Source organism: Stomoxys calcitrans, chromosome 1, assembly GCF_963082655.1.
Source record: "Stomoxys calcitrans chromosome 1, idStoCalc2.1, whole genome shotgun sequence".
Classification (NCBI taxonomy): Eukaryota; Metazoa; Arthropoda; class Insecta; order Diptera; family Muscidae; genus Stomoxys; species Stomoxys calcitrans.
In genome coordinates this window covers 57,440,499-57,457,631 of record NC_081552.1, presented here as the reverse complement: position 1 = coordinate 57,457,631, position 17,133 = coordinate 57,440,499, and the positions used below count along the sequence as shown (strand labels likewise).

The window sequence follows — 17,133 nt, the reverse complement described above, 5'->3', positions numbered from 1 at the left end:
TGGTTTTTGAAAAAATTTCATTGAAATTTTGTCTTTAGAAAAAATTTCATTGAAATTTTGTCTTTAGAAAAAATTTCATTGAAATTTTGTCTTTAGAAAAAATTTCATTGAAATTTTGTCTTTAGAAAAAATTTCATTGAAATTTTGTTTTTAGAAAAAATATCATTGCAATTTTGTCTTTAGAAAAAATTTCATTGAAATTTTGTCTTTAGAAAAAATTTCATTGAAATTTTGTCTTTAGAAAAAATTTCATTGAAATTTTGTGTTTAGAAAAAATTTAATGGAAATTTTGTATTTAGAAAAAATTTCATTGAAATTTTGTCTTTAGAAAAAATTTCATTGAAATTTTGTCTTTAGGAAAAATTTCATTGAAATTTTGTCTTTAGGAAAAATTTCATTGAAATTTTGTCTTTAGAAAAAATTTCATTGAAATTTTGCCTTTAGAAAAAATTTCATTAAAATTTTGTCTTTAGAAAAAATTTCATTGAAATTTTGTCTTTAGAAAATATTTCATTGAAATTTTGTCTTTAGAAAAAATTTCATTGTAATTTTGTGTTTAGAAAAAATTTTATGGAAATTTTGTGTTTAGAAAAAATTTAATGGAAATTTTGTATTTAGAAAAAATTTTATTAAATTTTGTATTCAGAAAAAATTTCGTTGAAATTTTGTCTTTAGAAAAAATTTCATTGAAATTTTGTGTTTAAAAAAAATTTAATAGAAATTTTGTATTTAGAAAATGTAAATTTTGCACAAAGACTTCTTCTGTGACCTCAAACTTACGTGTCAGGTATGGCCTGCATCAATCTTCAACCTCCCATATAACCGATCTCCCGATTTTACTCCTTGAGCCTCCAGAGGGGGCGCATTTATTATCCGATTTGGTTGAAATTTTGTACTATGACTTCTTTTATGACCTCCGACATACGTGCCAAATATGGTCTGTATCGGTCTAAAATCGGATACAGCTCCCCTAAAAGCCGATCTCCCGATTGCACTTCTTGAGCCACTAAAGGCCGCAGTTCCTGTCTGATTAGGGTAAAATTTTGCAATATGACTTCTTCTATGGCCTTTACCCTACATGCCGAAAATGGTCTGAGTTGGTCCATAACCTGATATAGCTCCCTTATAAACCGATCTCCCAAATTAAATTCTTGAATCCCTCTTGTTGTTGCCACATTTGCATATGGAGGTAGTGATCTTCGTCAAGCTCGTTTAGGTGAGAAATATCGTTACCATACAACCGATCACAGGGGGACCTTTATGACCATTTAAAGGCGCCAATAACTCGCCTTGTCATATCCAACTCAGGCACTCAGTATTTAAACAAGAGCTCGTGCCATCCGTTCTCTCACTGAAACTCTCCACCCGATACCGCTGAATGTCCACGACTGCAGTTGCAATTGATAAATACTATACATGGTGGAGGAGCTTCGGCCCGGCCAAACTTAGCACGCTTTTGCATGTTATTGATGATAGCAACATCTGCATACAATAAGTGATTGTGGTATTGGCTGTTTTATCATTTATTTAAAAGTGCTTACAAAAGAATTCCCCAATTTATGGGAAATCTTTAATAGTGTGCAAAATATAAACCTTCCAATTTTGTTCCTTGAAACTTTAGCCAAATTCAGTTCAAATTTAAAAAACAAAAATTGAAAGGTCTATATTTTGCACACAATACGAGATACCCCATACATTAGGGTATTCTTTTGTAGGACTTTGTAAGCACTTTCAAACAAGGTATCATTTACTCGCAAACTTAACACAAAAAAAAACAAGGAAAAAAATCAAGCTAGCCCGAGCCTAAAATTAGATGCCCACAACCATAGATGCATTTCTTGTCTGGAGATCGGTATATATAAAAGCTACATTCAACCAAGATTCGGTGTGGACCCTATGAGGAAAGGATGTAGAAAGGTCAATACTACCCTAATATCCAAATTTCAGGGAAATCGGTTAAAAATAAGCCATTTATGAAGCCAAGAAGTTCAATCGAGAAGTAGTATCTATATAGAAGATTTATCCAAATATGGTCCGATATGGATAATATTCGACTCGAATATGGAGTGTATCATACCCGTATCTCTCTCTAAAACGCATTTTTTCAAAACTTTGCGAAATCAGCTTAAAAATTAGCCTTTTATATGCTCAAAACCTTAATTGGGAGATCGATCTATGTGGCGGCTTTATCATAATCTGATACGATATAGACAATTTTCGAATAAAAGGTGATTTAATTTAACACATTTTTGGAAATTTTGAACAAATCGTGTAAAAAATATTCTTTTTCTGAGCTGAAACCGGCAAACAAGGTGATCGGTTATAAAGGAGTTATATTAAGATGTAGTTCGAAAATGGGCCTCTGTAATCGAACTAAACCCCACACTGGTTGAAAAAATAATCAGTTCAAGTTTCAGCTCTTATTATTAAGAAGCTGCAATGTAATTATATCAGTTAAGGGACATAGTTTCTGATTTTCTCCTCAGTATTCGAGCCCGTAGATTGACATTTATAGGGGGACAAATAACTTCTGTGCCACGGAGGCTTTAAACGTAGTACAGATTACTGGATTTCATCTATATCCAGAGTAATTTCGAAGATGGGCTACATCGGACAATATATTGATATATCTTCCTTACAAACCGATCTGCCAATTCGATTTCTCAGGGGAGCAGAAGAACAATTCTTCACTCCTAAAATTCACTTTCACGCCACTAAAATGCTGACTAGTGGAAAATCCATTTTTTGATAGTCCCTAAAGGTGGCATCGAATTAAAAACTGAAAAAAAAATATTTTTTTAAAATAATTTTCATGACTAAAATGTTTTGATTGTCCCTTACCATTAAAAGTTATTTGTGATTAAAAATATTAAATTTGTCTATTCTTTCTTAACTTATAAAGTCGATACTTCCAATTCCAATCAATAATCTCCATTCAAGTATTTTTGTTTACAAGGACAGCCAAGGATATTATTGCTGTTTATTGATCATTTTTTTTAAATAGAAAATATTACATATTCTTATTTATTTGTAATAAAAAAAAAACAAGTGCCGACTACTAGTACTTGCCCGGCACGGGATAGCTGTGAGCACCACACAACTGCAACATTGAGGTCCGATCTGTGTGGTGTGGAACACAGAAGCTTAGCAGCGAGCTACCGGGCGCGTAAACAGGTTGCGGATAGTAAAATGCTCCATACGGAGTAGCTGTCTCAGTGAGAGGTCGGGCGGCATCGGCTCTTGCACAAATACTGAGTGCCAATGATGCTCGATATGACAAGGCGAGTTATTGGCGTCTTTAAATAATCAATGGCCACCTTGTTCCCGCGGCGGTCGGTAATTTGGAATGCAATGAGCTTGCTCATACAGGAGCTTGACGAGAATCGTCACCTCCACATGAAGATGTGGCTACAACAAAACAACAACAACTGTTACACGCCGAACTTAGGAGAACTTACTCTATGTGTTTTTTAAGCAAAAACGGCTTATATAAGCGAAATATACATAGATACTGTACATGCATAGGATATGTAAACACGCCTAATACCATTTTTTTATTGGTTTTACATTTGTGAAGAACATTTTTTGCTAGTTTCGCAAATTTAGAGACTAAAATAATTTAGTCCAAAACATCCATCTTTCAAGTTTTTAGTAGACCTTTCTTTTGTGTAGGTGAGATAAAAATAATAAATTGTTTATTGAAAGAAACGCCGGTATATAGTATCTTTTTACTCTCTTTCGTGTTTCTATGTGTCGGTATGTCGGCATCTTCTGTTGCTGTCAACATCTGCTCAATTATTGCATTGTTGTTTTTGTCAAGTAAAAACCGCGCAAAAAACAACATTCTCAAAGAGAGCAAAAACATCTGTTTGAGTAGCGTTTTGTTTGAATAAAAAAAGAGCGAGAGAGAGAGAGATAGACAGAAAGCAACCAGCCATGTATTCGCGAAATGTGGGGACATTGAATTGAAAGCAAATTCCCAACGACAGTCATAGTGGGCATTGGACATGGAATAGACTTAATAAAACTTTCTTCCATTCTTTGGCCAAAGTGTGGTGGTGAAATAACTAAATGACTTAAAACCTAAATTGGCAACCAATACTAGAAAACCAATACAAAATTGCTGTGCTAGTGTCAAAAGAAAATTAAAAAATTCATTGGCTGGCTGACGCAAATAAGTGAACAACAACAACCCTTTGCAAAGAAAGAACATTGAACTTGTTAGATCAAAAGTAAAGCTAAGTGTTGAGACAGCCACCCACAAACAACAATACAAATTTGCATGTGCCTTTGCAATCATTAAGAAGGAGCTTAAGAAAAAAACATAAAGGTGTACAAAAAACTAGAATTTCAAGTGGATACACACATCCTGGATTTAAGACTAAGACGACTTTTGTGTATCTCTGAGTTCTTTTGATTGTCTTCTGCGAATAGTTCAACAACACAACAGCTGCCTTTACAAAAGAATTGCATAATATTCCAGCCATTCCCCATTTTTTTACAAAGCATATTTTATGGGCAGAAATTTCTATAGTTTGATTCATTAGTTCCTACTTAGCGCCTACCACATTTAACGCATTAGCCGCTGTCGTCGTCGTCAAATTGTCTGCTGGAGGAAACTCTTTTTGGAATACCCCAGTGTTTTCGTGACAACCATAACCTTACGCAATGGCTCGTCCAATCAATGATAATGTAAGTTGGAATTTATCCAGATTTTGTATTTAAATAATATGTAGTGGTATTTTTTTTTTGTTGTGGCAATGTATGAGGTTTTTCCGAACGGGTGTACTTTTTGTTTTCTTGCTTTCCTGTGCCATATAATTTTTGTCTCCCTTAAATGTTATGTCATTATGTCATAGATACTCGTTTAACGACCTTAATGTCAACCAAGAGTGAGTGCACCTAGTTTCTTTCAAGGGCATTTTGGTTGTCTTTAACAGCCTTTTTTTTAGACTAATTTTTTCCGATTGACAACAAAAAATTAGAAATCAAGTATGGCAAAAATTGCATGATTAAACTGTTCTTCCAAATAAGCTGAGCCGCTACGTAGATTCGAAGAAGGTCAATAAGGAAGCTGCACCAAATAATCCTACTTTAAAGTTGCCTTAAGTTTTGTGAATATGGGCATACGTTTACAAGCAGCATTTTAGGATAAACCATCAACAACGTGCCAGGATTCAACCACAACCATTTCTTATTAAGAACCGCTCATCTCTCTCAAATGCGCGGCTAAACAACGACAATAAGGTACAATAATGGTCGGAATGGAATTCAGAGATAAGAAATTGAAGCCCCGTAGTGTAAACTTTGAGATGTTGACGAGCCCGGTAGCTCGCAGTTGAACAGTATAGCTTTCGGTATCATAACGGGACACAAAGGACTACGAGCTCTCTTATGGAGAAAAGGTGCGGCAAGTAAAAGCAAGTGTGGACACATTGGAGCATTTCTTATGTCATTGCTCGGTTTCTGCGGCTAACAGATAACAGCACTTAGATGGGGACGCAAGACATGAAGCAGACATGAACCGAAATGAACCGACATAGGGGTGTGGATTAAAGAACACTTAAGAATTTTGTTTCTTGTTGTTGTAGCCACATTTTCATGTGGAGGTGGCGATTCTCGTCAAAGGACCGATCGCCATGGAAACAAGGTGGCCATTGGTTATTTAGAGGTGCCAATAACTCGCCTTGTTATATCGAGCATCATAGGCACTCAGTATTTGTGCAAGAGTGCAAGGTGCCGTTCGGACTCTCCGCACAATCAATTCCATGGCAGCCGGTTGTACGTACCGGATTGACGAAGTTCTTCATCGGCAAGGGTTGCCGCTTCAGTGTACAACACACTGCTACAACAACAACTCTCCGCTCGATACCGCTGATTGTCCACGACTGCCGTTGCAGCTACTCCATATGGAGCATTCCACTATCCGTAACCTGTTGACGAGCCCGGTAGCTCGCAGTTAAGCTTCTCGTGACAGCAATAAACACCACACAGATCGGACCTCAATGTCCCAGCCTGTGTGGTGCTCACAGGGTGCGGAATTGTTGACTTTGATTTTTTTAAGTTACTTATTAATATTTGGAGCGCACAACAAACCGATAACTGGCTTAGGGTTATGTCCATGGTGGCATGGGGCGAATTAAAAACTGCAACCTCTTTTCAAACTAGCCAAGGATGAGGTGATATCTCCGGAACTATTTTAACTCCAGCTATCCTATATTCCATCACTTTCGGAGGTCATTGAAATCGTATCATATGCGGGTGATTGTACGATGGCTTCAGGCTCACTAGTTGATGTAATTTTTAAATTGAATGTTGAGAATCGATGTCGTAAAGATTCCGACCACCAACTATCCCAAAACAGTAGGTGTCCAAATTTGATAGACTTTACAAAACCTTCGCGCATGTTACTGCAATTTATATAGTCAGGAGTATCAAGTTACTTGTCCTTGTTTACTCTGTTGTTGTTTCTGTAGCAGTTTGTACACTGGGCGGCAGACCGTGCCGATAATGCTTACTATCGTACATATAAAATAATTGTGGAATGGAAAGAGACAAACATCTGCAATTAATTTGTAGTTATTTTTTTATTTGGACTAACTTATATTTGGTGTTCCATTTATAGCTATATATGTTTGACACTTAGGATTATTCTCAATGAATTCTCCGTTACATTTGAAACTGCCTAGTAAATTCTTAATAAATTCGTTATGTGGTAAGGTATCTTTGCCAAGAAATTGCTATTTTATCAAAAAAAGGTGGGACTGTTTGCACGTGAATTACTATTACTTATGGTTACATGCCCTAACGTTCAATATGGTCTTGTAGGTCAAGTATCGCATTCTATCATCTATTTTAGATGATTCAATACAATGGTGTTTGTTGAAATACAACCACTGCGTTTTTCTAAAATAGACGTGTTAAGTCATTTTCTTTTTTTATGCATCTTTATTTTTTTTCGTTTGTAGGCAGCAGTTTCTACGTACTATATTGCTAATGATTGCTGGGCTGCTTGGGTTTTTGTTTTGGGCGCATTGCTGTTTAGAGTATTTTCGGTTCTAATGAAAACAATTAAATGTATAAATTTAAAAGCTGGCAGGTGGAATTTGCATTCTACATTGCAACCAAAGATGTTGGAATAGCATTTTCATAATTTGTGGCGACGTGCGGTTCGCTTCTTTGTGACAAAAACAATATGCTTACATCAACGGCAGATTCGTGTAATGATTGATAATACGCACACCCCTAATAGTCATTATTATATAAAGTTTTGATGCAATGTTGGATGATCAAATCATTATGCAAAAAAGTGGTTACAATTTCTGCTAACAATATACATATTTAACGTAAAATATTAGAATGCAAATTAAACCTACGAAATGATAATAATCAAACAAACTTAAACTTTTTGTTAAGGGTATGGTATATTATAAGAAGTATTTGAGAGGATTGCCAACAACGGTACCCCACTGAGTTAAGTTAGGTTAAAGGATACGTGCCTGGTAACCGCAATAACCAACCGATTCACTGGGAGACATTTGGTCCATTGTTATCGTCCTAGTGAGAAACGAAATAGGAAAGAAAAAAGACGAAAACCATTAGAAAAATATAAACAAAAACTAAAAAGAGACTGTAAGAAGTCTTACCGAATAGAGGACCGCCCCGTTAGACATCCCAATGCCTTGTCCTCTCATTAACATTTAACAGCGCTTAAATACATTGTGGTTCCCTGCACGGAATAGCTGGAACAATGAGGTCCGATCTGTGTGGTGTTCATTTCTGTCACGAGAAGCTTAGCTGCGAGCTACCGTGCGCGTCCACAGGTTGCGGATAGTGGAATACTCCATATGGAGTAGCTGCAACGGCAGTCGCGGACACTCAGCGGTATCGAGAGGAGAGTCTCAGTGAGAGGCCGAGCGGCACCGGCTCTTGCACTGGTGCCTTTAAATAACCAATGGAAACCCTATTCCCGCGGCGATCGGTCCTTTAGACCGGAACGTGCTTGCTCATCTACAGGAGCATGACGGGGATCGCCACCTCCACAGTTCGGTTCGGAGTTGGGTAAGTTTGCCCCGACTCCAAAATTCACCACGACCAAATTCTGCGGCCCTGTTTAAATACTGTCGACAATATATTTCAGCGGTGTCATTCGTTGCCATTATGTAAAGGCCAACAGAAATTAAGACGGCCGGATGTTGGGTCAGAACTTATCTAATTTGTGGTGGGAGTTTAAATTCATTGGTTCTATGGGTAGCGATTGGTCTTTAAGAAAGACATTAACCTGTTAAATACCGTTATGGTATTCTCATAAATACCATTCAAACCTGCCGTGATATAGAGGTTCGGTTGTTGTTGTAACACTATATTGTATCGACATCTTTATTCCTTTGCTTATTTTCAGATCCACGAACTCTGCGACATTGGTGATTGCGTAAAGACGTATCTGGTAGCAAGTCGAGTTACACCCAGCACGTTGGCTTCACTCCAAGACTCTGGCCCAAACACATTTTAGCAGATGAAATTGTTTGGGCTAGAACTACTCTGGTTTGCCGAGCGAGGTTAACCACTTCAGGTGCTTTAGATGACCTTTGGTCTCTAAGAATGAAATTCACTCTAAAGGTTCTTTATTGTAGCGTTGAACGTCTTGTTCTTGATCATGAAGATTCAAGTTTACGTCCCCGTACGGTGGTTGCCCATTCACAAGACGGTGTTTTGATTGCTTGGACTGTGTCTTCGCACAGAAAGGAACTTTGTCTTTAAGAAACAGTCCGTCGTAGTTCTCAACCACAAGTGTCGACAAGTGGCTTGAAGATCTTGTTTCTACTTTAACTTGTTCTTAATTTTGCAGAGGAATACTTCGATTTCTTATCCCTAAATTCCTAATATGACTGGAACCGATTTTTAATAAAATTAAGCCAAGGCTTTCAAATTTGTAATAAAACATTCCATACGAAATTTCGTGCAATTTGTTTGAAAATTGTCTTATGTCCCTATGACTGTAAATCGGAAGATATATCTACTAAACTTTTTTTTTTACCAAAATTCTAGTGTTCGTCTTTGGGTTAAAAATGTTATATTTGGAAAATTTCATGATTAAAAAACTCAACAGACGGACAAACGGTATTGAAAGGAAAAGCGGTCAGACGGATATGGCACACTGCATCACTTCTAAAGTATAGGTTCTGGGTACCGCTCATGGATTCATAACCATAAATGCCATATAAATGTGTATGGCTTATAACTCTTAACTGGATTCCTCAGAGAGTACTACATCCAACTTTCGATGTCGTGTTGACACGACGAGGGAGTAGCTGCATTTCAAATATTTGATTTTAAAAGTTTGCCACTTTTTAAAGTAACCTCTCGGGTTCACAACTGTAATCAATTCGTCAATAATTTTCATTCGGTAGGTATGGTTTTTGTTTTCCTACAAATTATATATTAACTTGTGTAGCTTTGAATTCAGTTAAAAAGAACAGCTGTTTGACTGGTAAAAAAAAACTACCTTTCTATCTATGCAGCTGATGATGAGAAGGAGAAGCATAACCTTGAAACACAGAAGTTGACTTTATATCTCTTTAAGTGGATATTTAAGGGAATTTGTATTTTTTGTTCTCTTTTTAATCTTAATTGTAATAACGTCATACTAAGTGGATGAAAAAACAACAAGCCCTCACTAATACAGATGTATTTACATACATATATACATTTGAATACATATGTATTTGCATTTAACTTTCTGTAGTAAAGAGATATTTATTCTAATATCTTAACTACTTGTCAGAGATGGCAACACGACGCCTGAGTTTTTCTAAAAAGCTGTTGGTATAATTCTTCTGTATATAATGGCATGTAAAGGGTGATTTTTTTGAGGTTAGGATTTTCATGCATTAGTATTTGACAGATCACGTGGGATTTCAGACATGGTGTCAAAGAGAAAGATGCTCAGTATGCTTTGACATTTCATCATGAATAGACTTACTAACGAGCAACGCTTGCAAATCATTGAATTTTATTACCAAAATCAGTGTTCGGTTCGAAATGTGTTCAAATTTTGACAAATTTTGTTCAGCGATGAGGCTCATTTCTGGTTGAATGGCTACGTAAATAAGCAAAATTGCCGCATTTGGAGTGAAGAGCAACCAGAAGCCGTTCAAGAACTGCCCATGCATCCCGAAAAATGCACTGTTTGGTGTGGTTTGTACGCTGGTGGAATCATTGGACCGTATTTTTTCAAAGATGCTGTTGGACGCAACGTTACGGTGAATGAACACATTTCGAACCGAACACTGATTTTGGTAATAAAATTCAATGATTTGCAAGCGTTGCTCGTTAGTAAGTCTATTCATGATGAAATGTCAAAGCATACTGAGCATCTTTCTCTTTGACACCATGTCTGAAATCCCACGTGATCTGTCAAATACTAATGCATGAAAATCCTAACCTCAAAAAAATCACCCTTTACTAAAGGCGGTATTACGCGGCATGACATGTCACGTTTTATATTCACATGTAATTGAAAATGTTTGTCAAAATTGCCAATTTACATACGATTCATCATTTTTGCTATCACATCTGTATGTTATTTTCGTATGACATAACTTGAAAATTTGAGCAAAAGCTGATTTTTTTATGCGTAAAAAGGTTTGTTAAAGTGGTGAGAAAGCTGGTTAATTTGTGCAAACATTTAATTCGACTGGCAACAAAAACAACTGATTTCTTTAGGTTTTTGTCATAAGGAATAGAGCATGCTCTAATCGAAAAAAATTACATGTGCTATTTTGAAAAGTGATTTTCATATGTAAGTTTCGTTTGTATCAAACTATATGTACAACTCAACAAGTGCTAAATTTGGTATTTCCTAAGACAACTATGTCATGTTATAGAGCCTTAAGTTCGTTTTAATAATTACGAACATAATTTTTTAATTGGTTGAGAAATTTGTCAGTTCAATTTTCATTGGCAAGGTCATGTTCGAGGAAAAATGGCAAGCCGCACAATAGGATGGAAAAAATAAGCGTAAAAAAGTCTGCAATTTATGGACGGATAAAGATATCTTCACGATATTTTAAATGGCTATAGATGGCGTGTTAACCAGATCATGACGACACGGGTCCACTGGTCACCCACGCCCTAGAAAATTTAGTTCGGTATGTGCCAAAAGCGCAAAAGTGAAGACATCGTTTCCCAATCAAAACACCGAACGTCAAAAATTTTACAAACAACAAATTAAAATAGAAAATTTTTGTAAAAAACATTAGAAGCGAGATTACCGAAAACGGTCATGGTGTCTGTAGCATTTTATACCTTGCACCTAGGTCCCATTATTTTGGTCTGCACGTACAATTTTAACAAATTAATTTAAATTTAATTATGTTTTTTACTTATCTATAAACTAAATGTTGGTGTTGTTGTTTTTGTAGCAGTGTGTTGTACACAGAGGACCACCGGGTCAATGCGGTGCATACAACCGGCTGCCATTGGATTGATAAACTAAATTTTAGTTTATATTAGTTGCTAAAATTAAAATTATTTTTCAAATAATAATTTGTTTCATATCCCAACTCTGCCATTTAATGGATGTTATACATTCTCTTAACTCTAGTCTCCCCTCATTTTCTACTTTAGGCTCTCTTTTGAGAAGAGAGCTTTTGCTTTTATCACCACTTCAGCTGACGTTTTGGGGTTGTTGTTGCTATTTTGATAACGTTCAATCTCATGAGGTCTCCGATTACGTTGGGTTAGTTTGTGGATGCTTTTGTTTTTGCAAATGGTATAGGAGGTGGCGGGGTAGACAAAATCTCCGATTGAAAATGTGTGAACTCACTTGAATAAATGCCGCACAGTCAGCAACGGGAGTAGCGTAAGTTTAGTATTTGTCTAACAGACGAGGGAAACCGATATTAAATTCTACAATAAATAAGCGAGAAAAGAAAAAAACTCAAAGTTTTTCCTATACGCGTGGTATTTTTAAATAAAAGTGCAAAAAATGGCAAATAAATCGGAGGAATTCGATGTAAGTCAATGGTAAAGTTGTTGTTTTTTACATAACTCGTGTTTGGCCATTTTTTCCATCGCTCTCTAAAATGTGGTCATAGGGCTTGTTTGTGTTTTTGTGTTTACCAAAAATTATTTCTACTTAACATGTTTGGCATATCAAATCAAAAGAAATTCTAAGCTTAACAAAAAATGGATTTTTTAAATTTGTTGTCAAAGTTCATTATTTGTTGGTGTTGTCTAGTTATTAAGGTTTTCGATTCATCATTGAGTTGATTAATAAAGGTCAAGGTTATACAGCGGTCAAAAAAAGTATTCATCATTAGCAAAATTGATAATAAATTCACTTATTTTGGGTAATTGAAGAAAATTTAAAGTAAACAAATAATGCAGTTTTATGCAATAGTTTATTTTTCGTAATATGTTTTAAAATAAATTCAAAAAATAAATTTAATTAGCGCAAAAAATGCAATTTTATATAATAACACCAAAAACAGAACAAAAAAAGTATTCATCATTGATGTGCTATCATCAAAGTCAAATTCAAATATTATTTGGGAATCCCCCTTTTCTGTTTTATTTAGTAAAGGAGGCTTTGCCCTTGACAGCAAATATTTAATTTCATTGAAAATATAGTTTTTGTCAAAATGGGTCGTAAGCAAAACGAGGTTTCTGATGAGGTAAAAGTTTTGATAATAAAACACCACAGGAATGGTTTAACTCAAAAAACTATCAGTGAAATATTAAATAGACCACGATCTACTATACAATCCATCATCAGAAAGTGGACAGAAACGAAAACTGTTGACAATAAACCAAGATCTGGTCGACCAAAAGCACTTTCAGTTGGAGATGTGCGTTGGCTAGTGCGGCAAGTTCAGAAAACTCCGAAGACAAATGCGACCATTCTTCGTAAAAACACTATGGAATATTTAGGGAAGGAAGTTACTACACAAACAATTCGAAATACACTCAAAAGGCATAGTTACAGAGGAAGAACTGCACGTAAGAAGCCCTTTATAAATAAAATAAACCGAGTGAAAAGGCTAAACTTCGCAAAAATGTATGTAAAACAGCCCGAATCATTTTGGAAAACAGTCATTTTTGCAGACGAGAGCAAGTTTAATCTTTTTGGGTGCGATGGAAAGGTCATAGTGTGCAGAAAACCAAATACAGAGCTTGAAGAACGAAACACAGTTGCTACTGTAAAACATGGTGGAGGTGGTTTAATGGTTTGGGGGTGTATGGCGGCTTCAGGAGCGGGAAATCTTGAAATTATTAATGGAGTAATGGATCATAAGTATTACATTGACATTTTAAAGAGGAATTTAAAAGATAGTGCTGTAAAACTTGGGCTTGGTAATAACTTTCAATATTATCAAGATAATGACCCCAAACATTCTGCTTTAAATACCAAGATGTGGATGCTGTATAACTGCCCCAAAGTCATTAAAACTCCTCCTCAAAGTCCCGACTTGAACCCAATTGAACATCTTTGGGAACATCTCGAACGCAAATTGAGAACGCGCAATTTTTCGAGCAAGAGTCAAATGCAACAGGTGATAATGGAGGAATGGACTAATATAGACCAAAATATAACCGCTAAATTAGTCCAATCGATGTCAAACCGTTTAAAAGAAGTTATAAGACGCGGTGGTCGAATAACAAAGTATTAATTTTTTTAAATTATGTTATTTATTTTTTTGTTTTTTTGCAATGATGAATACTTTTTTTGTTTAATTTTTTGTGTTCAGCTGTAAAATGGCGCTTTTTGTTCCAATAAATACTATTTTTTTCTTTAAAAACAATGAAATTGTGTACATATATATCACACAAGCACTACTGCATCATTAGTTTAATATGTTTTTATTCCAATTGTCTTTTGTAGACTTATTAAAAAAAAAACATTGAATGATGAATACTTTTTTTGACCGCTGTATATTTAATCATTATAGGCAAACGCAGTGCAGATTGCAGTAGTCATGTAGAAGTTACTCGAAGTTTTTGTTATCTTTTGTTTTAGACAACGAAAATGAAGCTTATTTATAAATGTCTACATATTGTGGAAGTGCAAGTTAACCTTTGGTGAGCATTAAAAGAATTCAATGGAGAAGGTTTTAGGTAGGTAAAATTATCGATGTCAACGGAAATACACCTTTTAAACCGAAAGGTTTACGCTATCATATTCGTATCGGCCTATGACGCGCAAAACTTGGGTCTGCATTATGTAATACTACAAAAAATATGCCATCAAAGTGAATATCAGTTTTAAATAATTCCAACAACTTTTTATCTATACCCTAACCTAACACAATAGTTCTCATTTATTGCATCAAACTTGAATGGATGCGGTTTCATACAAGGCCTGAAGCAAATATTATCCAACCATGAAATTTTATATTTTACTTTAAATTAACATCAACATGCATTATCTGTTTTGTATTTGACAGTGTGATTGATTTAAATGTGAAACGAACATTTATTTTTCTGTACGGTTTACCCTCTCAGCGTCTCTAAGTTTTGCTTATAATTTGTAGTTTCTTATCGGCTTAGACATCAAATGACATAGCACAATATCTTACTATCGACTTTAATGTACGGTGTCCATGTTGCTGATGATATTAAGTACGTTAACTATAAAACAATTTTTTAAAAGCTATTTGGTTGCCCAAAAATTAATTGCGGATTTTCCATATAGTCGGCATTGACAAATTTTTTTACAGCTGGTGACTTTAGCTTGCTTTAGAAAAAAAGTGTAAAAAAAGTATATTTAAATAAAATTCATTCTAATTTTTATTAAAAATGCATTTACTTTCTTTTAAAAAATCCGCAATTACTTTTTGGGCAACCCAATAGTAGATATTCAAAATTCAATAATGATCACCTGCTATTCTACAGAAAACCGGACCATATAGAGCATACACAGTCTAGTAGTATCTAAAGGATCTGTGATTACTGAACGATGTATGCCCCAGAAATGGACAGAAGTAAGAATGCTTTTTGTCGTTGAGGCTAGAAAACCAAGCTATTCCTAACTGAATGACTACAGTTCAATGGGCCACCCATTCTTTATTATGAAGTCATTTAGAGACTTGGACACCTATACTCGAGACCTTTTTGACCCATTATTTGTAAGCAGTTATCGAAACTCTGAAAGAAAAGAAATTTTTTGTGTGAACAGTGGAGGCATCCACTACCACGTTACATCTCCAACTCCTGGCAGGACGACTTGCAAAAGGAGCTGGTTGTGGTATGTGTTGGCGGGTTGTTGTTTATGTTCATCTGCCTTTTTGGTGGTTTATAGCTGTAGAAAACCCCCATTTGCGTTTGGGTTGTGCCTCCTCAGAACTCCGATAAATTCAATTTACTGGCATGCGTGAATGTACGACATGGTGTAGCCATTACAGCTGGCAAAATATCGATGGTACTATCGATTAATATCGATGGTACTATCGATTAATATCGATATTGGATTAATATCGATTGAAATTATTTCTATCAATATTATCGGTAAAGTTCCGCTATTTGCAAAATTGAAAAAATATAAAACCTATCCTGAATGCATCTTGATCATACCATTCCCAATCTTCTTTCTTGTTAAGCAACTCATAGGCCACGAACTTATTTAGGATAAAATGGGCAAGTCTTATACGATTTGACTGATATTTTACACGATGTTTCCAACTTCTAAACCAAACTACAAACAGAAGGCGTGCAGAGAATTTAACAAATGCGACTCATGGTGGGTGAGCCCGGCACGGGATAACCATCAACACCACACAGGCTGGATCTTTAAGCTCTTATGTGTGTTGGTCATATGTAGTTATCACAGGAAGCACAGCTAAGAGCTGCCGGGCACGTCACAGATTGCGGATAGTGGGATGCTTCATATACGGAGGAGCTGCAACTGCAGTCGCGGACAAGCGACGATATCGAGTGGAGAGTCTCAGTGAGAGATCGTGCGCCAATTACTCGCCTTGTCATATCGAGCATCAAAGACACTTAGTATTTAAGCAAGAGCCGGTGCCACCCGACCTCTCACTGAGCCCTCCACTCGATACCGCTGATTGTCCGCGACTGCAGTTACAGCTACTCCGTATGCAGCATTTCACTATCCACAACCTGTGGACGCGGCCGCGCCTTCGCAGCTAAGCTTCTCGTGACAGCGTTGAACACCACACAGATCGGAGCTCAATGTTCCAGCTTATGTGGTGCTCAAGCTATCCCGTGCCGGGGTTATTAAAGTTATGATCGCTTTAAGTAAGCAAATAACCTTTTATTTTAGAATTATTCCGTCTTGTCAACAGCCTACAGCTCGAAAGGTGGGTATTAAGTTTAGTTGTTTTAACGGTGAAACTCCATATAAAAAATAGTGAAAAACATCTGTGAAAACATTTTGCAGTACTAATAGAGATGGTCCGTATGATGATTTTTTATGTTTGTGGCTGTCATTAAGTTGTAAACGTCGACAACGTATAAAAAGTAGTTAATGTCAAAAAACTCTAAAAAGTCCTGCTACTTGTTTAGATTCGACATAATATCATTGTTCTAGATTTGTTGTTATTGCTATAGGTCCTACACAAATTATCAAAATTAACATTGTGATAAAAAGTTTTTGCTTTAAATCTTTTTATAGTCTGACCACATTATGATATTCACAAATGCTACCAGCACTAGTGAGGGGAATCAACAGTCGAAAATGTTTTCGATGGTCTCGCCAGAATTCAAAATAAGATTTTTTTTTGTTGTAGACAATTCTAATCTATGCACCAGGTTGGCCATAATCATAAATTCAAGAAAGTTTAAATAGTTGTACGATTTTTCTTTAACTTTAACTTTGTCAAAAACTTGTTTTTTTGGCTAGGTTTACGACGTTTTCGACGTACGTATAATACGTCGGAGATGTATGTCATACACGTCAGAGTTTCCGACAGGCCATCTCTGGGTACTAAGTTCTTCACTGAGTTTAGGTTGGGTTAGGTTGAAAACAAGGGTGCGGATATTAATCCACCCCATGCCACTATGGACATACACCTATGCCAGTAATCGGCTTGTTGTGCGCTCTAAAAACAAAAAAGTAACATCGAAATTTTCCATACCACTCCCCTAAGTTGGTTCATGTCTGGTATTGTGTCC

The 17,133-nt window shown here is 35.9% G+C and overlaps 1 protein-coding gene and 1 long non-coding RNA gene across 6 annotated transcripts in view; both read left to right on the top strand.

Annotated features, from left to right (window-relative positions):
* The first annotated feature begins 3,978 nt into the window (after positions 1–3,978).
* LOC106090311 (NADH-cytochrome b5 reductase 3) overlaps positions 3,979–17,133 on the top strand; it is a 30,901-nt gene continuing 17,746 nt past the window's right edge. For 2 of the 4 annotated variants that reach the window (XR_001221795.2, XM_013256468.2), the window contains exon 1: positions 11,842–12,016. Coding sequence is in view for 3 of the 4 variants with exons in the window: in XM_013256468.2 (XP_013111922.1) it covers positions 11,990–12,016 (27 nt within the window). In the remaining variant the exon portion in view is untranslated. Of the gene's footprint in view, positions 4,693–11,841; positions 12,028–17,133 lie in introns of those variants that run through there. The other 2 variants (XM_059360523.1, XM_059360524.1) reach the window with 2 other exon arrangements.
* On the top strand, positions 4,863–8,948 carry LOC106090312 (uncharacterized). 2 transcript variants are annotated; one of them, XR_001221797.2, is made up of 4 exons: positions 4,863–4,892; positions 4,953–5,247; positions 8,402–8,572; positions 8,634–8,948. It is a non-coding gene; the product is annotated as an uncharacterized LOC106090312 (long non-coding RNA). The 2 variants fall into 2 exon arrangements; XR_001221796.2 differs by lacking the exons at positions 4,863–4,892; positions 4,953–5,247 and adding an exon at positions 7,929–8,340.